General features: G+C 42.7%; 2 protein-coding genes across 14 annotated transcripts in view; both read left to right on the top strand.

The window, feature by feature from the left end:
* CELF1 (CUGBP Elav-like family member 1) overlaps positions 1-16185 on the top strand; it is a 68526-nt gene extending 52341 nt beyond the window's left edge. For 11 of the 13 annotated variants that reach the window (XM_033063557.1, XM_033063554.1, XM_033063553.1 and 8 more), the window contains one exon: positions 45-8949. In XM_033063557.1, coding sequence (XP_032919448.1) covers positions 45-172 — 128 coding nt within the window. In that variant the 3' untranslated portion in view covers positions 173-8949. Of the gene's footprint in view, positions 1-44; positions 8950-10574; positions 10681-16100 lie in introns of those variants that run through there. The other 2 variants (XR_004418317.1, XM_033063547.1) reach the window with 2 other exon arrangements.
* Positions 13050-22679, top strand: RAPSN (receptor associated protein of the synapse). The gene is made up of 8 exons (XM_033063559.1): positions 13050-13606; positions 16101-16439; positions 17661-17819; positions 18138-18236; positions 18334-18456; positions 20995-21048; positions 21632-21831; positions 22583-22679. Exons 1-8 carry the CDS (start codon positions 13391-13393, stop codon positions 22653-22655), a joined length of 1263 nt encoding a protein of 420 aa, XP_032919450.1. The 5' UTR covers positions 13050-13390; the 3' UTR covers positions 22656-22679.
* Positions 22680-22921: the final 242 nt, after the last annotated feature.

Raw genomic sequence — 22921 nt, 5'->3', positions numbered from 1 at the left:
GCAGCTCTGGCCATGGGATAATTGTGTGTTTTTCCTCTCCCCAGGTTTTGTAAGTTACGACAATCCCGTCTCTGCGCAGGCTGCCATTCAGTCAATGAACGGCTTCCAGATCGGCATGAAGCGGCTGAAAGTACAGCTCAAGCGCTCCAAGAATGACAGCAAGCCATACTGAGCACCCCTCCCCTCCGGGACTGGAGTGAGAAGGATCTTCTGGTAAGTTGGAGAGGAGCGCACTTAGTGATTCGAAGCCCTAAGGCTGTGTTTTTACAGTCCTGGAAGCTGATCCATGCCTTCTATCTGGCACATCTTCCCTTGAAGACTCTGCTGCAGCCTCTGCTGAGAATCCCGCTTCGGATGGAGGACAAGTTTGTGCTTTTGTTTCCAGTGTTTTACTTTGGAGTTTAGGTGCCATATCACTGAGGTTTTTCTGTTTAGTTTTGTTTTTTTTTTTTTTTCTCCTTTATTTGAAGTTTGCTGTGTTTGTAACCAGTGTGTGTTGAGAAGGACCAATGCCAGCTCCTTGGGGGTGGAGAGAGAAGGTTAAAGGGAGCAGCAGAAATTGACACCACACTGCCTTGGGGTAGAGAGGAGAAGGGAAAGCAGAAATAACACAGAACAGCTGATGAAAACAAAGATGGGCAAGGAGAACAGAGTCCTGGGTGAGAAAGAACCAAGTCCATGTAGCCTTTGTCATGCCCCATCTGCTCTTTCAAATTTCCTTAACTGTATGCCACAGTGGGGATTTATTAAATCATCTCTAAAGCAGGAGACAGGCTAAAAGGGTGAACACATTAACAAGCCAAAGGAAAACTGCAGTGATTTTTTTTTTTTAATTTGCTGTATATTAACTAGTGTTTGTATAGCAGTGTGAATGTAAACAGCACTTTACAAAACTAGTAGGTAATGTCTCTGCCCAGAAAATTTCACTCTCTGTCTACAGTGGAATATTAATGAGATGCAGTGAATTTCTCCATGTGTAAGGAAACCCATGTACTTCCTCTAGGTTTTGGGGAAAGGTAGAGGCAGCGTAGTCTGGATGAATACATCTGGGTCTGGAAACAAGAAACTTCAGATCCTTGGTAACCTGCAGAAATTTTTGACAATTTTTCTTTTTAACAGTTGATCACATTCCCCATTTCTGTGGAATAATGTCCTTTTTTTGCAGAGGTTGCTATGAATTCCTTTTCATAAGCATAGTGTAAGTGCTGATTGTTTATTGAAATGGTAACTTCCTGTTTTGTTGGGGTTTTTTGTTGGTTGGTTTTTTGGGGTTTCTTTGTTGTTTTGTTTTTGTTTTTTAATGAACAAAATTCATGCAGTGACTTGGTCTAGTAATTAGGTGTATATCTCTACTGCAGTTTTCCTTTAAGGTGGTGTGTACCTGTGCACAACAGGCTAAACCAGGAGCTGTGGAACCAGAGTATTGAGCCATTTACTCTTTTTCTGCCCTTTGGTACAAGATGTTATCTTCTATATTGAAGGAAAATTGAACACACCCCTTAACTGAACACACACTTTTTTGGCACACCAGTGAAATTGCTAGTGCATTGCTAAGGGCCTTTAATATTCACTGGTTTTAGGGGGCTCAAAGGACTTTTGACACTCTGGCCTGAGCTGTTTCAAGAAATCAGTGTAGAGTTCAATTTTATAACCACCAAAATCCACCTCTGTCACAAGAGAAAGTTTACAATTTCTGTGTCTTTAACAGAAGTTCGGTTTACCTCATAATATCTCCTTTCCTTGTTTTCTTTGTATTCCTGGGTTGCAAGGCTGCTTCCCAGGGCTCCAGCTAACACTGCAGTCTGGGCATTTAGCCAGCTGCTAAATGATGTGTGTGGGTCAGACGTGGGGTCAGACTTTGTGTTCTGCTCCAGCAGGAGGAGCACTAAACCTATCAAACCTGAGATCTTGTGTCTGAATCCCCACTTGTGTGCAGTGATCTGTGGGCATTTCCCGGGACTGGGCCCCCTGGGATCTCAAACCTCAGAATTAGAACAAGGCCTGATATGTAACATCCAAGGGGAGCCCTTTCCAGTTCTTAGATTGAAAATCAAATAGTTGATGTTAGTCTGTCCATATTGATGGCAGACAGGTAAATCTGTCAGTATTACTTAAATAATTTTGTGGTTGCAAAGTTTCAAAGGCCAGATTGCCAAATTTCCCAGTTATGCTGGCATGTGGTACCCTTCTATGTTAATTATTTGAATCTCTCTAGAAAAGTAAACATACACTGAAGTGAACCATGTACACTTGAATTCTGCACCATAGGAAAGATGTGTCCTGGTTTTCTGAGAAAAGAGTGTTGGAGTGTGAAGGCCTCCAGGGTGATAATGGGATTTTTTATATATATATATATAAATTATATACTTTTCAAAAAAAGGAAAAAAAAAAAAAAACATAAAAAAAACATAGTTGGGAGCAACTGCTCCAAGTGCAACCTGCTGTAACCAAGAATGTTGTTTCTATTTTTATAGAAGTTTTATACCGCTCCAGGGTGGAGAATATTTATTACCTAAATTATTTCACTGGAAAAAAAGGCCAGGGTTTTGTAGAATCCTGAATGTGATTGTTTTACACACATAATGATGTGCATGATTGAAACTACTGATTTTCAGTGGCCTGTTTGCAGCCCAACAACTGCTAAACAAGGAAGATGAATGCTGTGAACCAGTGGAGGAGAGCACTGTGCTCTGGGGTCTCTACAGTCACTCTTACCTTCTTTGCACCCTACCCCACTGTACTATCCAAGACCTTTGTCCTGTTTTTCTTTTAACCTAATGCTCTGGCCTCTTTACTAGTCATTTCAGTTGCCCAAAATTAGATATTTTAGCTTCTTCATCCTACAGTGTGTCCTCAGTACTGTAACTTGCAGATCGAGCTTGGCATTGTTGCAAATAGGTGTGACTCCTATTAACTTCAGGAGATTCACCAGTTTACACTGTGGCTTAGTTTGATCAGTGACTCCTCCCAGACATAATCACCTTAAGACACCTAACTTGGGCTAGCTCTTGTGCCTTACTGGCGTAACTATATGTATTGCCAAAAAGAAAAAAGAAATAAATCTATGCAGGTTAAATTTTAAAAGATATGATCCTCAGATGGTTTGAATCAATGCAGTTCAGCTCTCTGAACGCAGTAGAGCTGCATCAGTTTTCACCAGCTGAAGATGTTGCCCTTTTTGTATATTTGTTTCAGATTTCCCTTTCTTGGTGTATCAATGTGTATGTTGCCAAAGTTAATAAATGTATCAAGTTTGTGACTTGGGCAGATTTTTTCTCTGATAACAAAACTGATCAGATAAAGTCAACATTTCTGTGTCTGTTTGGTGGCTGCTGCTGATTGTGGGGATTTAAGCTGCTCTTGCCTTTCAGTCTTAAGCCAGTTTTCTTCCTCACTTATTGGCAGGAAAGTCTGGGATTTTGGGGACCTGGAGCCTTTAAATTTTTAGTTCATATCATGCTCATTCATATCATTAAGTGCAAATCAGATCAGTGTCAAATGCTCTATTTCCTGGATAGTAAAATAAGAGTTGGGGGAGTTTAAATAAACTGCAGAAGGTTGGCTGAAGCAGCCACATGGACAAAGTATGCTGTATGCTTAAAACCAAAGAACCTGATTTTCTACATGAAAAGCTAAAAGAACTTCTGATTAAATAGAATTCCTCATTACATGTGCCACCAGGAAATACTTTAAATATTTTCAGTTTACAAGGTGGAAATGGTCTAATTCATAGATTTATTCTTTTTCTCAGGAGATACATGGTTTTACTGCTGTAATAAGGTGAAAGAATTATGAACTTAGTCTGATACTGCTTAGTGTCAGTACTGTAGTAAATGAAATCATCATTTCTTCAGTCCTCTAGATAATCAACAGTCAAAAATAGGATAGCTCTCTGTAGTTTAGTTGGGTTTTTTTAATACAAAGCTGGCATTATTAAAAAATTCCAAGTTAGAAAAATCTCACTGGCAAGTGCATCTATCAGGAAAAAGCCTTTCACCTGAATACTGAAAGTCACATATTATGATAACTCTACTGTGCAAGCTGAATCTAACTGAACTGGTAATGACTGTGGATTAGGGAAGAACAACAAAGCAGAATGAAGTTGCTCCTATTTTACTTGGAAATACCTAAAAACAACTTGGATAAAGCAAAGTGCAAATGAAGGGTGCAACTATGAACAGGTAAAATGCTTTGAAAGCTTCTTTTTGCAGACATGTAAACCTAAAGATGACTGATATCCCTAGCATACCTGCCACAAAATATAAAACACAGAAGGCAGAATTATCATTATTGTGAGACTAAAGCAAGGACAAACTGGAATAACTTTCTCCAAGTCATTAAGATCTTGTCCAGCATCTCATGGTTCTGTTTTATAGGCCAGTCCTTCCATGGCACTTTGATAGACTCAATCTTTGTCCTCAACATAGCTGACTGAATTATTTGAAAAATCCATATCAAGAAAATCCCCAGACAAATCACACAGAGGATTTCAGTGGTGCATGCTAAGATGTCACTTGATTTCATGCTTCCTTCTTGTTGTTTCTCGTGCCTCAGTTCATGATGAATTTGCTTTTCTGGATTAAGGGTGAAATCTTGCACCTATCTGCAAATTGTCTAGACTATTTCTTGAAACAGAAAAATAAGTGCAAGAGTTGCATTGTACTCTGTTTGCTGGAGTTGGTTTAAACTCTGTTCTCAAGTCCTTTTCTTTATTGGAAAGCATGAAAACAAATTAATCTCAGCAGTTCTAATAAGAGGAGTGTTGCTGATTTAGTGGACAATGTCTCTCTTGTTGCTTTGAAACAAGAATGCAACACTTGCTATTCTCAAATTATGTTAGATAACATGGAAATCTCACCTTGTTTTAGGCTGTAACCAGAAGCTTTGAGATGTGCTGAAGATTAAGGCCACAAACAGGAGCTAAAGGGGAGTTAGGGGTGTGGAGAGGCAGAATAAGAAAACAAACCACTTCCTCTCTCCTCTACCTCCCACTCTCATCCCAGAATGTTCCTTGTCTCTTGCAACTCACAAGTTGAGGGAAGGGAACAGGGATATTTATGTCACGTAATATAAGAATTATTTTTTATAAACGCTTCAAGAAAATTTCAGGAAACACATTTTTTTCTGCTCATCAAACTGGCAACAGTGACTGTAGAGCTTCTCAGAGACCAGAATCTCCTCCTCATGAAGCCAGGGAGCTGAGGGCTGTTACATGAAAGGTTGGGAATGGAAAATCCCTGTGCAGGTCTAATGGTATGACAAGTGCTCAGCTAGGACAAGTCTTAACTTGCAGTCGAGTCTTAAGAAATTCTTCTCTGATGTGTGAGCTTTTTGTCTTGTATAATCTTTTTTTTCCCCCTCTTCCAAATTAACCCCCCCCCCACTTCCCCAGTTACATGGGCTCCTAGGGAATGAGAAGAGACTGTAGCTAAAGGAAAGAAAGTGGATTTGCTGGGCTACTACTGCCTAAGAACTTCCCATGTTAGAGTGCAAGAAAAGTCTCAAACGTCAAACCACCTGTGAATCCCTTGTGTCCTCTGTCTCGTCTCTCATGGTCTCAGTCTCTGTGGGCAAGTGTTTGCCCTGGAGTCATATTTTTTGGAATTGGTCTCCTGGGGAGGGAGTTTAACTCTGTTCTAAACAGAGGTAGTAGACACACTAGGCACAGGACAAGGTGAATGCATGCTAACCAGTATCTCACTAGGCTGTGGAATGCTCCACAGACTGGGTACTGAGGGAAATCCAGGCCTCTGCTTCCATTTGGTTTCTGGCAGTTTGATGTTTACTTGGTGTCCTTCATGTACTTTGACTTTTACTTGTCCATCGTTGGCATGTGCTGCCCTTCCCTGTCAACTCCCTTCCCCAGGAGATCTCATTGTACAGTGCCCATTCTTGTTCTCTCTCTCCGTGTTTGGATGTACTGCTCTGTGTAACTCAGTGGGTCTCCCTCTTTCTGGTTTGTTTTTTTTTCTAGATTCCTGCCGTTTGTTCATCGTTGTGCCTAAAGCATGTCGATGTGGCGTTCAAGTACATCGTCCAAATCCTTGTCTCTTCAGCTTCTCTGATGCTTGAACTCTCACCTTTGACCTTGTGTTGACCTTTGATGCTGATGTGTATTTTTATTATGTTTGTTTTTCTTTTTTTTTTTCTTTATTTTTTTTCTTTTTTGTGCTGCCAAATTGGTTTTGCTAGAAAGACTGCTGAAGGGGAATATTTAAACTTGCATTTGAATATAAAAGAATTTCTATTTTTCTAGACCTTCGTAAGATAACCACTTGATTTTGTGAATCTGATTCTTTGTAATTTGTCTTCAGAGCAGCCTTGCTAGCATACCTTGTGGAGTATTTGTATTTCCGTGAACATACAGCCAATCACTTCCTAGGCTTAGTATTTTCTGTGTGCTTAGTTTTAAAAACACAGTTCAAAGAAAAAGTCAATTATATGGTGTGACTCAATCTTTCAGGAGACTTCCTAGTCACATTTTGCTGATCTGGTTTCTGTGCTTGAGGAGACAGCATGTATTTTTATGAGTTCAGACTTGTGACTTGAAGTGGCATCAACAGAAAACACTTGAACTATGTTTTCCTCCGATTGTAGCTACATTTTTGCCCTGGCATTTACTGATTTTTTTTATTATTTTATTTTTTCCCTGCTTCCCTGTGTGATTATCAGTCTGCAGTGAAAATTTGATCAAAGTTGATGTTGTATTTTGTTAAGCTCTGGCATGCTTGGTTTTTTTGTAACTACAATCTCCTCAGCAAAATGTGATGTTTTTGTTTTAATCTTTCAAACTAAGATAGTGCCCAGAAATGTTGTGCATGTTTCCTGCTGTTTTCTTCACACCCTCGTATATATCACCTTCACCTCTCTGTTTTCTATAGTTTGTGCAAAAACTGAGCAATTTAATGGGTTTCAAAGGTATCCTTTAAATTGGTGGTTTTGGTATGACAAATATCTGATCAGAAGCCACCTGAGGGCATCTACCTGTGCACTTAGACTGTCTGCCTGACAAAGCACCTGGACCTTGCTCCATCTCCAGTGCTGTCAGAAGCTCTGAGGGTGCTTGGTTACACTGTTCCCCTAGTGGAAGTTTCGATGGAAGGGGATAGCTGGGAGCAGGAAGGTGGGAGAACTCACAGTATTTCTGTTTCCAAAGCTATCTGAAGCTAGGGCTCATTTCAAACACTGAGCATTTTGTACAACTCAGGGCACATTTCTGTGAAGTCCAGCCCCAATCTAGTACCATCAGTCAGAGTATGGTGGCAGGATTCTGGGAGGATCTAGGTTAGCTCATGAAATAAAGTGTTTTAAATTTCCCAGAGAAAGCATTTGTAACACTGATCCTACAACTGCTGGCTCTTTTCCCAAATGACAAGCACAATACAACAGCCTCTGAAGCTGTTACCTGAACAGGGTACCATCCCCAGCTCTCTTTTCAAGGGCCTTAGCTGGGGAATCTCTGCGGAGATTTTTTAGTTTTTGTTTAGTTTTTAATTGGGTAATGAGCTGAGCAGTTTTTCTGGCTTGCAGAATGAACTAGAACAGGTTACTGCTCTCTGGGTAGCAGGCTTCCCCTGCCCTACATACCATCTGCACGGTAGAAACTGGGAAGTAGCTTCTAGATGAAGGCATCTGAATAGTGTGTGCTGTGATGAAGTTTCAGTCAGAAGCAGCAGCAAGCTAGTGTAGGTATCTTAACAGTTGAAATAATGTGAAATGGAATTCCAGGAGAAAGGGTTTTGCTGAGAAAACAAGTAGAGTTTGATTGGATAGAAATCTTAATTTTGTCCAGTGTTTGGGATAATGTAAAGATGCAAAGATTGTTTTCTATCCTATTTCTGAGTTGGTTGAGGATACTATATTCTCACTAGGTATTGACCAGACTTTGTAGACAGTCCTTAATCTGGTTACAAAAGAGAACAATTTGAATATGGTACATGTACCTGCGAGTGAATCGTGAGGCTGAATGAAAAAGGGTAGAGACTCATTTATTTGGGAAGTAGGGTTGGGGACTGGCTGCTGTTAGTCCCACAGTCTGAATGCACAGGGCTGTGTGCCTGGGGGCACTGATACCCTGCAGTGTATGGAGGAACTGCCAGTACGTTTCTGTACGTGTGCATTCGGTTCCGTAAGGAACCTTGGGGAAACCTGTGGAAAAATATCTGAAGAAAACCAAAATGCCAAATGTTGGGTGTTTCTTTCCTTTCTTCTTTCCTTTTTCTTCTTTTGGTTGTTTTAATTGTTCTGTGGTGGTTTTAATGGATTTGAGACAGTGGAGCAGCAGCTGCCTTTCTGATTTTTGGCTGCTTTTTGTGAATAATTTAAAAAGAAAATTTACATTTTGGAGACAAACCTGTGGGCTTTTTTATTGGTACAAACATTGTATTTAACACTAGGGGTTTTGTACAGTTTTTTGCCTTTTCTACTAGAAAACAATGTAAAGTGATTCACAATGTGACGAGAAAACAAATTGCCACTATGACCAAATGTAGAGTCTGTTCTGCAGTTAACGGGATTTAATCAACTCGAAGTCGTGGTTCAGTCGTAGAAATGCTTTTCTTTACCTTGTTTGAGCTGTTCCTTTTTTTCTTGTTTTGATTTGCAAAACAAAATGTCTTTTTGTGTGAAATTGTGTTGTACTCTGTAGAGAATTACAGATTTTACTTTAATGGTTTAAAAAGCAGAGGAGCGCGTGTTGCTTTTCTGATCTGATCACAGAGTTTGTGTAGTGGATTTAAAAATGAAAAGATTTGTTACAAGTTTGGAACAAGCGAGTATGTGTTAAAGGAATTTTCTTCCTTTTGTGTGTGTGGTTTTTTTTTTTCTTTTTGTCCCAAAGGGCAACTTAAAGCTGTTTTAATTGCACAGACACACCGACAACAAGTCATTTTGTATATGCCAAGTGTGGTACCTTCCTTTGTTTATTTGCTATTAAACTGTTTGAGAAGAGTCCTTGTGTGTTGTATTTGTGTCTTAAATGTGAGGTTCTTTTTGTGAGAAGATGAGAGAGATGAGAGAACTATTTTACAGTTTCTTAGCTGTGAGACACAAAAAGATTCATGGCCCAATACCACTTGTTCTGGATGTACAGTATCACCCTGGATTTTTACTTCTGCATAGATGAGCTACTTTGAGTAGAAATGGAAAAGGTTTTCTGTTTGATATACCTCCATTTTGGGTCATTTGACAGTCAAGTCCCCTTTAGATACAGAAAAGCTGAGGATCTTGGATAATGCAAATATGTGCAACGCTTGGGAGCGAGGAGTAGGCATATCCAGCCTCACAGACTTGCCATGCAGCCACTTGCCTGTCCACACACTTGTGCTTCAGGGTGCTTCAGGGGCTCAGTACCTTGCGCAGAGCAGCAGCCCTCAGCTCTGCAGGAGCAGCAGAGTGCATGGTGCTGTGTGGGATTAGAGAGGCACCACCTGATGCCACGCTTGCTAGACCCACACTTGCCACTACCTCCTTCCCTCTCCAGGAACACAGCCAAGCTTGCTGAATCTATCCTCATTCTACTGCATCAAGGTACCTGCAGCCCCAGTGCTCCTGGTCCTGGAAATACTAGACAGGGGACTGCAAATGGATTTGGATTTCTTACTAGTGATAAGCAAAGGCTACTTGCTTTGCTCTTAGAACTAAAATACCTTTTATGGTATCTCATTTCAAATTAATAAAAAGTATTTGGCATAGCCAAAGCATAATTCATTTAGAAACCTGCCACAAGTTTGACACAAATATTGCCTCTCTCAGGAGGAAAGTACCACAGTGGCCATGATTTTGCTGCATTTCTGAAAGCTTCTAAAATTCCTTGATATTATTTCTCTCTTCTGCTGTTCTGCATCTTGGAGACTTGCAAGCATTTGTGGGACAGCTATGTTTCTCCTCCGTGTCCTTTTCCTATGTTATGTGGCATACTCTGTTCCACCCCATCACTTCCTACATGATTGTAAATCTGAGAGCACTTGCAAAGCATCAGGATTCAGTGCTGCATTCCTTGTCCTGAGCACACCAATTGCGGCACGAGGCACAGAGCCACCTGTTACAGACTGTGCTGGGATCCCTGCAGTTAATTTGCAGCTGTTGAGAAGAGAGGCTGGAGGGATTTCTGTTTAGATACAACTTGAGGAGAGAAACAATTGAATCAGAAAAAGGGTTTGTTTAGGCAGAATGGAAGATTCCAGCTTGTGCAGGAAGTTCACTCACCTTGTCTTACACAATCAAAGCTTTGTAAACTACATCTTGCAGAACTGACACTGGATCCCTCTTGGGTCAGTGACTTTTTTCTTTTTTGAAGGCTTTTTCTTCAATTTAAAATGCCACCACAAACCAGTACACAATCAAACTACACCTAAGAGACAGTGTATTAATCTCTGAAAATAATGAGCATTTTTACGAGTTGTTATATTTATCAGCACTTGTGGGAAATACACAAAGTTATAGATGAAATCCTGATGCTGAATGTTTCAGGAGAATCCTTTTTCCTCTCACATCCACTTCCACCTTTCACTATTTGTTTTGACTCCAGTCTTCCTGACTTTACCCACCACATTCTGCTCTCTTCATATGGCCAGGAGTCACCGGGGACATTATGAAGAGCAGTGGGGAGGAGGAGAAGCAGGTTAGTGTGGTCACTCTCGAGAAGTGAGTGCTTGATGGGCCACACTGCATGTATGACAGGTAAGATTCCCTAATTTGATGTTGCCAAGAACCATTCAGGCTCATTTATTTGCACTTTCTGAGGAGAAACTGTGGATTTTAAACTGTAGAAACTGTACCTGAATCTTGTATGAATTACAGCTGTCTTGAGCCACAGACGGATGCCATTGCTTTAAGTAGCACAGGCAGTGAGTGTTGATCTTTTAGGCAGCTGCAGCTGGGCTCAGAGTGGCATGTTCCATATCAGAGGTTCCTGGTTTTTTGAAAATGACCAGTTTGAACTTGATGTATTTAGTCCTTATTTTACTAGGGTGTTTCTGTCTCAACAGGTGAGTTGTAAATTGATTCCTAAAAAACTAAGCACTGATTTTTAGTGCTCAAAAACAAGGAGGTGAAGTGAGGTTAACAAAATGCGGGGAAGATCATCTCCTGTTAGATGGGTTTTGTCAGGCTGCAAGGCACCCTCTTTTCATTTTGGCTATGCTGTGTGGGGAAGGGAGCAGTGCTTTGCTGATGTGGTCCAAAAGAATCCCAGGATGAGTTGGAGTCACAGGCAGCTCACTTGTGGAAGGTTAATTTTACAAAGTAGTCTGATCTATCAGAGTGATACAATTTTTGTTTTCCCCATTCCTGAGTCGGGGCTTGATTCTGTTATGTAGCAGGCTCCAGTGGCTGCTTTCCTGGCCTCTTTTCCAAGTCTAGAAATGTGAATGGCCTCACCATCATCAATGCTTTTCATGAGGACTGATCTTCTGCATCTTGTTTCCATCCTACCACCTACAGGACTTTTAAATATTGCCACAAGGAGGAGAGATTTTTTTTAAATTCCGAATCAGACTTTTATGCAAGTCCTAAAATCTATAAAGTACCTAGCTAATAATTTTAGCAGTGCTGCTGAAGTGATTTTCACACATTAACCAACAGTGCCTCACCATTAGTTTTCTTCAGCTTCTGTAGATTTTTAGTTTCTGAGTGTAAGACTACATATAGTCTATGCTGAAATACCATCTAGTGCAATACATCTCTGAAAAACAAAGCTAAGTTGAATAATGCAAATATCATAGTGTATATGAGCTCCCAAAAGAGAATCAGTCTTATTGTAGCAAAAGCCTTCTACCATTTAAAACATTTTTCTTTTTGAACTATATTTCTGAGGGAATTTTGGATAAAGGACAGATGTAATCTCTTAAGATATCATGACTGCTATGATACAAAGCCTCTGGGTAGACTATCGTTCCTTATTTTGTGTCCTGCTTTTCTTAAGGATATTACCTCAGGAAGGCTCCCTTAGATTTTTGTTAACAGACCAGGATAGTCTGATTGGTACCCTTTGAGGTGATTCTGTAGGTATTTACCTTTGGGAAAGAACTGCCACCAAATTCACCAAAAAGCAGGCAGGCAGCTGGGAGATATGACTGCTTTTGCAGGCAGGTCTGTTAAAACTTCAAATTACTTCTCTTTGCCCAATAAAAGGATCAAAAACTGGTTCTTGGAACTTCTGCATCTGAAAAACATTAGATATCCCTGTAGCATTCTCCACCTGCCCCCCTCCCCCCAGGTTTGGTGTATCTTCCTAAGAAGGACTGAATAAATTTCTAGACCACCAAGGCTGCAGCACCCTGGTGAAAGTATTAAATGTGACTCCTAGAGGAACCAGTCTGATTTTTTTCAACAGTGTGGGAGACATAAAGCTATCTTTTAAGGGGGCTAACCCTTCTGTCCTGCAACCAAAAAGTGCAGGTATCTGTTGTTATTCATAAAAGATCATCAAGTTCCGGATGCAGAACTTAAACTGTGCTGTTGACAACTTCTGTTGGAAACTTTTGAATGACTGCCACATTCATCTGATGGCAGGGAGCAACATTCAGTCAAGAACAAAGGTTTTCAGTATGGTTAGCTCATTGTCCCTCAAAATTAGGAAGTCAGAGGTGTCACAGCAAATCTGTGACAGAGCTGACCTATGTCCATAAAAACAGTCCATGATGAATGAGGTCCTCAAAAGGGAGGCTGAATTTTGTGCCTAGCAAAGTATCAAGTACATTACTTCAAGTGTAACAATGCGCGTGTGTACACACTGAAGTTGCCTTGTTCACACCTGACTTTTAAGGCATGTATTTTTCCTAAAGCTGCTATTCCACCTCAGTCTGCTTCCACCCAAGCTAGCCCACCACCAGCAGTGTTTGTCTAAGGGGATGGCCAGAGAGGAAGGAGACAGCCGAGGCATCCCGAGGCTGTGACTGCAGCCAATTGTCTCTCGCTGGGGTATTTATAAGCTGCATACTGGCGGGCGGGGGTGGGCAGTTGGCACCGTGACCTTGGGAGCTGGGCAGCCTGACTAGAATTCCTGGGAGCCACGTGAGCTGGACTGGCAGGAGCAGCTGCAGCCAATGAGGAGGAGACCAGCACTGGCTGTTCAGATTGAGTTTCACTCCTGTGGCTTGAGATTTTTCTCTCCGTGTCGTGCTTTTCCTCTTTGTTTACGGGATTGGACAGACGAATGCACTGATGGAGCTCTAGCAAGCAAGATGTTTGCCTAGTGGATTTGGGATTCTGCCTTCAGTGCTGAGCAACCACTTCTTGCCATTGCCTACCACAGCTTCAGCCCCCTGACATGGCTGGGCTTTTATGGCTCTGGGCCCTCTGAGCACACAACCCGCCCTCTTCTAGTGGGGCATTTTACGTTGTGTTCTCTTGTAAGCACGTCCTTTTTGCTATCCTTAGAGGTTAGTGTATGAGGCTTTTTAATCCATGGGAGATGGGTCAGGACCAGACAAAGCAACAGATAGAGAAAGGACTCCATCTTTACCAGTCTAATCAGACCGAAAAGGCCCTGCGAGTCTGGATGAGGGTTTTGGAGAAGTCTGCGGATCCTGCTGGCAGGTTTCGGGTTTTGGGTTGCCTCATCACTGCTCATGCAGAGATGGGCAGGTACAAAGACATGCTGAAGGTAAGGTGAACTGGAGATGAATGCATGCCATTGTGTCGCAGCCAGGATGGAACGTGGCTGGATCAGAACCTGAAGGGGGGGTGTTTTGTGTGTAACAGAAAATACCAGCTACTGAGCGCATGTTCTGGGCTGCTCTAATCACTGTGCTCACCAATGGCTCCAGCCCACAAGATCCACAGAATATGATTTTTCACTGGGTCTGGTTCCTCATGATTCCTGGCTTATTTAAGTTCTCTAGTTATTCACAGGAACCTCTCTTGATTATTTGCCACATACAGGCACACCATGTTATCAGGCTTCAGAAGAAGGTATGAGAACAGGACCTTTGTCCATTACAAGCTGTTTACAGTGTGTATGTCAGCATAAAAGAACTCCAAGCGAATTCTGTAGGATAAGTATCAATCTTATATTGGGTTTTTTAAATTACAATTATTTATTTGCTAGGGGCTGATTAAGAGGGAAAAGAAGATGCTGTTTTGGTGAGGTAATTGAGATGTCTCACAGTTGAGGTCAGAGAGCAGCTTCCAGTTGTCAGGACAGTATAGAAGAATGAAGGAAGGATATGGGGGCTTGATGGAAGAGTGATAAAAAGCAGCTGAAGTTACATTTCAAGCACATGAGGATAAACAGTTTAATTAAATGAACAAAAAGAAGCTAGTGTGTGGATCTGAGAAGTACAAGGATGTGTACAGAGGGCAGCAGGCAGCATTTGGGAGGGCAACTCAAGAATCTGTAAGACAAGGCAAGAGAGTGTTGTAATAGTCTTAAGAAACTATCCCAGCCTGAAATAGGGTCTTACTGAAGGGTTTTGATATTCTCGTCCCAACGTTTTGGGTTGCCTCTTAGACAGGCTATCATTCAGCATTTAGAAAAAAACGTGAAAGGGGTGTCTACATCTCATTGAGAAGTTTTTGGTAGCTCTTTTTGGAGCTGGAGTGGGGAGAGGGGCACATCTTGCTGGTAAACCCATGCACATGTCAGAGCCCTATATTGAAACCAAATATTTAGGATTAAGAAGAAAGGAGAAGTGTTAATACACTTGGAAAACATCTGAAGACAAACAATTCTGTTAAGTGGTGTGAAATTAAGTGCTGGAAAAAACAACAGACTGATTGTGGAAGAAAGAAGAAAAAAGGGTAAGATGTAGCTACGTGAAGGAAATACTGAAGACTTCATGGGGAAAAAAAAAAGAAAGCAAAGGAGTGAGTTTAATTCCTTACCTGAGAAGAGAACAGAAATTGGGATCAGAGTAGGTGAATTTTAGTTTTTCACAGTATTAGGAAGGGCTTCAGTCAAACTAAAGATTTTACACAGCAACTGTTCAAAGGATAGAGAAAGGAGAACTTTAGCAATAAGCCATTGAGAGAGGATATGTCAGAAGAAAAAGGGTCAAAATTAAAGGCATGAAATAAAAAGTGATTTAAGAAGGGTTGTGATGCTCAACCTCTTTTGGGGAGGAAAAATTACTTTGCACCAAGAAAAGAGGTAATCAGGAAATACTGGAGAACTCGTGCAAAGTTAAGGGAATGTGGGGAAGTATGAGCTGGTGAGCATCACTGAATCCACACAGCAGCTTTCCTAAACTGCAATGGAAGCTGAGAAGATAATTACAAACCCAACATACACAGTTTTGTTGATGTTTGGGGGGTTTTTTGTTTTTTGTTTGGTTTGGTTTTTGTGTGTTTGGGGGGAGGGAGGGTTGTTTTTTTGTTTGTTTGGGGTTTTTTGTTTGGTTTTTTTTGTTGTTTCTAAAGAATGTAAAATGTTCTAGTAGCCTAAATTATTACGTGTAGCCACTATACAAAAAGGAAGTGATTCCCATTGAATTTGCTATCCATAATCCTAACTGATAATGTCTAATGAAAATGCTGACTATTTACTTTTGCTACTGATACTAATTCAAGCCAGCAGTGTGCTTGCTTCGTAACAAAACATAAGAGTTACTGCTTAGAAGATTTTGCAGCCTGAAAGGGACTTCATTTCAGAGAACAGTATAAAACAAATCCTGGAGGTTATAGAACTAAAACTGTCAAGATCAAGACTGCAATTTATTAGTAAAAAATTCATTAAAGAAGGTAGCTTACTTTCCTCTATTTATAGAGTACTTTACTCTTTAATAGAGTACTCCTAATAGCTTAGGAATTCCAGAGAAAGTGGGATACATTACGCTGAGTGAAAGAAAACAGAACTGCATTGTGTAAGATGTTTCCAACTTCTCTTTAGGGCCACTTAACAACTGTTTTCCCCTTATTGCCAGCCTAGTTCATCTTCCCTGCCCAGAGACTGTGTGAAGAGAGGGAGAGGTTTCTTCAGAGTCTTCATAGGCCTTTTAAACCACCAGATAACTGCTTGGTGCATACTTCATGTGCTGATGCCTTGTCTGCCCTGCTCAGAGATGAGCTTCTTCTCCAGTGCAGGGCACTACTCTGTGGGTGCTTGAGCTGTATTGAAATAAACTACACACTTTTGTAAATACTATTTTATCTACTTAAAGTTTGCAGTGGTGCAGATTGACACAGCACGGGAGCTGGAAGACCCAGATTTCCTTACAGAGAGCTACCTAAACCTGGCTCGCAGCAATGAGAAACTCTGTGAATTCCAGAAAACAATCTCTTACTGTAAGACGTGCCTGAACATGCAGGGTACCACTGTGAGCATGCAGCTGAATGGCCAGGTGAGCCTCAGCATGGGCAATGCCTTCTTGGGCCTCAGCATTTTCCAGAAGGCTTTGGAGTGCTTTGAGAAAGCTTTACGCTACGCACACAACAATGATGACAAGATGCTGGAATGTCGAGTCTGCTGCAGCCTCGGGAACTTCTACACCCAGATAAAGGTACAGTAACCTAAGGGACAAAAGAATGATTGTCCCACAGGTTCAGGGAAGCATTGGAAATCACCTAGATTTCAGCCTTTGTCTTTCCTATAGGAAGTGAAGTACTGAGAGAGCACTGTAAGCTGAAATCCCTTTGTAAAATCCAAATGGAGTACTGTCCTCCACAGTAAGGATGGGAGGATTAGTGTCATGTTTATACAGCACAGCAGAAGCAGCTGTGAATATGTGTGTTGAAAAGATCAGACTTAGCTTCAAAGAAGATCACATCAGAGACACGGGGCTGGTAGCCAAAACTCATGGATTCTCTATTTCTACCACTATTGTAGGCAAATAGCTGCCAGCAAGCAGCTGTAGGTGAAACCAGGCAGGGACTGAGCACAGGGGTGATTTGCCAGTTCTAACTTCTGGTACAAACAGCAAAAAATAGGTTTTTCTTACAAAGTCCCAATTTCTTCACGCATAGAAGACACATCACGTGAAGTGTGGTGACCAAAAAGAAAGAAAATAACATGGTGATACATACTTTACAGGTGGGAAATTAGAAGGGAGAAAGGACACTTCAGAAGTTGTGGTTTCCTTTGTGCATTGTGGAGGACTTTTTCACTTATGCAGTTAATTACTGTAAAATAAGATTTACTTCCAATATGCTTAATGCAAAAAATAATTAAAATGTGTTATATATAATTGTGCTAATGTTTAATTTTAAATTAAAATTTAATATCTAAAAATAAATGTATAATGTTTACAAATTAAAATGAATTATTACTTATTGTGAATTTGATGAGTCTTAGTTCATCTTTCCTGCAATGATGGATAATGAGCTTCTTTGAGATTCCAACTCACTGTATGGAGAAAACAAAGGCTCCATGTAGATGTTACAAGTAGAGATGATGTAAGAGCAGAGAAAGCTTTCAGCCCTTGCTTCTAGAGGAGGGTAAATAGTTCCTGCAGAATAAAGTTAATGGCATACTACATAAAATTCATGTGCTGGGTCATTGCCCCAGCGTCCTGAACCCAGGGAATAATATGAGTTCGGTATATAGCAATTCCACCTTTCACAATTTGATATCCACCAAAATACTGCATGTGGAAGAGGAGCAGCACGAGTTTAAAGATGTACAGAAATCTGGTAGCTGTTGCAGTGTTAGTAAATAAAAAATAGTTGGGCTTTTTCCTTTGTTTTTGCTGTGGCTGCTGTCTATGTGCTTGTCTGCCTCACAGGACTACGAGAAAGCCTTGTTTTTCCCATGTAAAGCTGCTGAACTGGTGAATGATTACGGGAAGGGCTGGAGCCTGAAGTACCGTGCCATGAGCCAGTACCACATGGCCGTGGCCTATCGGAAGCTGGGGCGCCTGGCAGATGCCATGGATTGCTGTGAGGTACGGGCTGGGGGGGCTCTGCCAGGGGCTCCTGCCACAGGGCTGGAGCAAGAGAGACACCCTGCCATTCATACTCGACTTTAGATCATCCTGCTGCCTTCCAATCTTAGAGCTGTGGCTTCTGTAGCCCAGAGGGCTTCAAAACCTGAGTCTGTGAATGGCCCTTGGTTAGGAACACGTAGAAAAGATTTTCCTTGCCTTAAGAGATGGTGCCACTTCTTTGGAGCTGATCTTTCAGTGGCCAGAGTGCAAAGTCCCAGCCTTGCTGTTTTGAACCAGGAACAAGCTCTTCTATTGACAAGAGGCAATTTCTTTCAGGAGTCCATGAAGATTGCCCTGCAGCATGGTGACCGGCCGCTGCAAGCACTGTGTCTGCTCTGCTTTGCAGATATCCATCGCAGTCGCAGAGACGTGCAGGTACAGCTCTTTCCTGCCAGGAAGGACAGAGGGAATAGCAACAGGGCATGAAAAGCAGTTCATAGCAAAGCATGTGTTTTCCTCCCTGCTTCTGCAGACAGCCTTCCCTCGGTATGACTCTTCCATGAGCATCATGACAGAGATTGGAAACCGCCTGGGCCTGGTCCAGGTGCTGCTAGGAGTGACTAAGTGCTGGATGATTCAAAAGGAGCTGGACAAGGTCAGTTACAAACTTGTTTCTACAGAAGTTTGTAGGTCAAGATAAGAGCACAGTCTTGTACTGCACTTTGGGGAGGGTACAGTTCAGAAGAGACCTGTACCTCCTTGGTACCAACAGGGTCTGTTGCTTGTAGAGTTGTATTTCCCTGAAAGGTCTCTCTCAGCCAGAAATTTGTTAGTAGTGGTAGGAACATCCATTCTGACTCAGACTGCTAAATTACAGAATTGCCTCATTAGTCAATCCTGATGACTTTAAAGCTCTATGCTGAGAAACCAGCACTGGAGGAAGGAAGCCTTATGCTCTGAAATAGATTCCCCTGCTTACTTTTTAGTTGTATGACTAAGCTCACTGATGTGCTAATGATGTTTAGGCAGCTCTACAGCTCCACCATGTGCTTTGCAGGCAAATGTGGTGTAAAATTCCTGGAGAAACTTTGACAGTCTATAAACTCTGATGTGAAACAGAGGAATGAGAACAGGAATTTATTGGGGGATAGACAACCAGTCAATATAGAACAAGAAGGTGAAGTTCTTTATTTTGAAAATGCCTAGTGTGTTTGTGTGTTAAAGTCCAGCCTGCATAGATGCACCACATTGCATGGCAGGAATATTACTTGGCCACAGAATTAAATGCTCAAAGGTTAGCCCTGAACTAGCTGTGAACAGCCTGGAGTACTGCACAGTGCCACATCAGGATGCTGGTTGGGTCTAAATATGATGAAAATTCACTCTTATGACTCATATTGAGACACCAAGAACTTTAGCTCAAATGAAGCATCCCAGATATCAGTCCACTACATGTCAGAATAGACAAGTTCAGGCTGCTGTCAGCATCCAAGTGCCTCCATCAGGGATTCAGTTGGGTGAGACACACCATGCAATCTCAGTAAGTAAACACAATGTTTGTTAGCAAAGGAAGAAGAAACTATGGACTTGAAAGGTTTCTCAGTGTCAAAAGAAAGGGACAGGACACAGCAGGTAGGCCTCTGCAGGAGAGAATATCCAGAGCATTCATCAAACCCTTACATTCCCTGATTCTATCTTGAGTCACTGTCAGCCTCTGATATCAAGCAGCTCTCACAAGCACATCATATGATGAAGACTTTGCACAGAATTCTAATCTCACCAAATCCCACAGAAGAAGAAAGTGGAGGAATCTTGTATTCTGTCCCAGGCATTAGAGGGAAGCCTGCCATGCTGGATCAGGGACCTTCTGTCTGTTGACCAAATGTGCTCTCCTTAGATGTCACATCCCTGAATATTCACCCAAGCCTGTTCTTCAACTTGCCAGGCCCAGTTTCTATTTCTCATGCTACTCATCCCACTTGCAGATTCCCTGTTTTAGTCCAAGCTTCCTCCATCTTCCCAGTCTCTTTGACCAGTTAGTCCATTTCATTTGCATGTAATGTAATCAGTGCTATTCCAGATCCTCCAGGCTGCTCACAGCTTGCTTGCCCTCGTTCTTGTGCAGTCTCATATTCCTGTCCAAGACAAACTGTCTCCTAGACTTGTCAACATCTTTTCCCCTACCCCACACCTTTCACTTTGATTCTTAGTCACAGTCATTAATTTTAGGAGTTTCCAGTACATACTAAGTCTTCCTAAGCACAGTTCTTGGTTATGTTTTCCCTCCTAGTCTTCAGTTCCTGCTTCCCTCTCCTACCATTTCCTTACCCTAGGCTGTTGCTGCCACCAAAAGACTAATGCCGTCTTCTCTGCTTTCACAGTGCCTTTTTGCATCTCATCTGGTCCTCTCTTCCTACAATAGCAGTAACACCAAATTACAGGGTAGAAATTTTATAATGTGCGTCACAAGGGAGACCTCTTCCTCCCCCTTGGACCAACAGGAAGGAGGTCTCTACAGTTCTGGAAAAGAGAGGCTAATTATCAGAAGAGAAAGGAACACTGTGACATCTAGGGGAAAGTAGGGACTCATTTGGTATGACAGCTGCTATGCTAAATATTTCCTTCAGATTTGAAAAATGGATAGCAGAACACTCCTACATCACACCATGTGTAAGTAAGGCAAGGTAGATGGATATATGAACAGCAGGGAAAAAATGGGAGTGTGGTGTATTGGTGCTGGTGATCCCTTTCCTCACCTCTGGTACAAGTGGAATTGGAGTTGGCCAACAATTATTGAGCCTGCAAGGTAAGATGGGGACAAGGTTTGCTTTGCTTGTGCTCCATCCCAGCCCCAAATGAGCATGTGGGACTGAATTTAAGTAAGTCCGTATTCTCTCTGCTTGGGGACCAGCCTCTGCCAACATTGAAACTGAGTGTCTGCAACAGAAATGTAGCTCTTGCATTACTTGTGGTCTTTTAGAAACCAGCCTTTTATCATCGATTAACTTTAGGGAGAAATCTGCCCTCCCAAAAAAGCTTTCTTGATTCTCCAGAGTTGCAGGGATGCTTGTTTGTCCAAATTTACTCTGTACTGCCTTACCTCTTTTTTAAAATAATTCTCATAGGACATTCTTACAAGCCTGTCTTTTATGTGTTTGACTGAGAACTAACAACCAGTGCTCTCAATTCACAGGCTCTGGAAAGCATTGAAAAGGCACAGGAGCTGGCAGAGGGACTAGGGAACAAGGTAAGACCCTACAGCTTCTTTTCAGCACTCTTCATAGTCTTGTGTCAGGCAATATGTCAAACATCGAAGCATCCAGACTTGTTGCTCATTAGCACTCCTATTAACCAATGAGTGCTTGGGATTTGCTTTGTCATGAAGTGTTTGCTTGTGGGCAGTTGTACAGACAATCATCAGTGTGCAAGTCTGAAAAGTCAGTGAGGAATCACAATGGGATAGGCAAAGGGGAGTGGGAAGCAGCGAAAATGGAGAGTGAAACAGGCAGAGAGCTAGAGGACTAGAGGTCTCTTCCTAATAAACATTTTAGCCCTGAGCAGCTGCTGAGCTGTGTGATGGTTGGAGGTAAAAGAAAGTGAAACACACTGCATGTCACAGGTAGCTCAGGGAAACCACGAGTGGAAAAGCTGCCGAGTGTCTCAAACCTGGTGTTACCTTTTGTGACACAAACAAGGCTTAATGGCAGGAAGTACTGAGACCTGCTGATGTTTTTCCAGCTAGTTGATGGGCTGTGGCGTTGTCATTCCTGTTTTTGGTCTGTGTTCACCCTGTTGTTCTCTTGTCTTGTGTTTCTGTCCTTCACGTGCAGCTCGGCCTGCTGAAGCTGCACTGCCTGTGTGAAAGGATCTATCGCACCAAGGAGCAGCAGCAAGAACTGCGTGACCACGTAGTGAAGTTCCATGAATGTGTGGAGGAGATGGAGCTCTACTGTGGCATGTGTGGAGAGTCCATTGGGGAGAAGAACAACCAGCTCCAGGCACTACCTTGCTCCCACTTCTTCCACTTGAAGTAATTAGCTGGAAGTACTAAATATTATTGTATGTCATTAGTCGTAGGAAAGAGCAGCTTATGCCCACGGTAGTCCTATGCATGCTGTTCCCCAGGTCATTGTCTTGATTACCTTACCTTTGTCCTGATCCTGCCTTGCAGGATCCCATTGCAGTGCTAAGAGGCTCACAGCCTTGGAAAGTGAGATTTAGCCATCACATCCATCACTTGTCCTCTAAATGATTATTTACTGATGTCCTCACTTTTGTAGGTGGTCACCCCAGTTCACAGATTATTTGATTCCTCCTGGGGTATCAGTTCTTTGCTCCCAAGGGCAGTTTGGATTTTTCCTGAGTTCCCTCACTTCCTCCCTTGGCTAGTGGCACACAAGAGGTGAAGAAGTTGTTCAGCCAATTATCATACTACTGCCATGAAAGAAGTTAGCTGTACCATCATTTTATTGTAGCAGAAACATGAGAGTTACAAAACACATTAATCTGAAAACTAAGAATTTAATAACAAAGTCTCACACTGACACCAGAATTAGGACCAAACTGGGCAGTGAGAGATACCCGACAAGCTCTTGTCTCCAGCAGTACAGGAACAAACTTTTGTAGAGAAATGTGCCGAATGCCCCCTGGAAGGGATGGGACAGAGCTCCAGTCTGTGTCGGTGGCGGGAGGGCCCAGGGGACGAGAGCCCTGCGGTGTGCAATGGCCGCGGGGCCGCCCTGGGGAGCCCCCGGACCCGACGCGCCCTCCTCCCGTTGCAGGTGCCTCCAGACCAACGGGACCCGCGGCTGCCCCAACTGCCGCCGCCTCTCGGTGAAGCCCGGCTACGTCTGAGCGCCCGCGGGCTCGGCCGGGACGGACGGAGCCGCTCGCAGCCCCCTCGGGCTGTGCCTGGCGGGGGCGCCCCCGGGCTGCCGGCCCGGCCCCGCTCCCTCCCCCTCGCTGCTGTGTACGGGCACCGACTGTAATAAAGCGTTTCTCCGGGACACCGCCCCGTCTGCCTCCAGCGCCGAGCTCCGGCCGCCGCCCGCGCCCCGTCCCGTCCCGTCCCGCCCCGTCCCGCCCCGTCCTGTCCCTCCCCGCCGGGCCCCGCCCCGCCG

This window comes from Catharus ustulatus, chromosome 6 (assembly GCF_009819885.2).
Source record: "Catharus ustulatus isolate bCatUst1 chromosome 6, bCatUst1.pri.v2, whole genome shotgun sequence".
Classification (NCBI taxonomy): Eukaryota; Metazoa; Chordata; class Aves; order Passeriformes; family Turdidae; genus Catharus; species Catharus ustulatus.
This window is presented reverse-complemented; position numbering and strand designations above follow the sequence as displayed.

What these genes read in the sequence shown, in the direction of transcription:
- RAPSN (XM_033063559.1), top strand. Translation starts at nt 13,391, where the DNA reads ATGAGGCTTTTTAATCCATGGGAGATGGGTCAGGACCAGACAAAGCAA. An exon ending in GGTACAAAGACATGCTGAAG is followed by an intron (nt 13,607 to 16,100) that starts GTAAGGTGAACT and finishes ATCTACTTAAAG; the next exon opens with TTTGCAGTGGTGCAGATTGA. An exon ending in ACTTCTACACCCAGATAAAG is followed by an intron (nt 16,440 to 17,660) that starts GTACAGTAACCT and finishes TCTGCCTCACAG; the next exon opens with GACTACGAGAAAGCCTTGTT.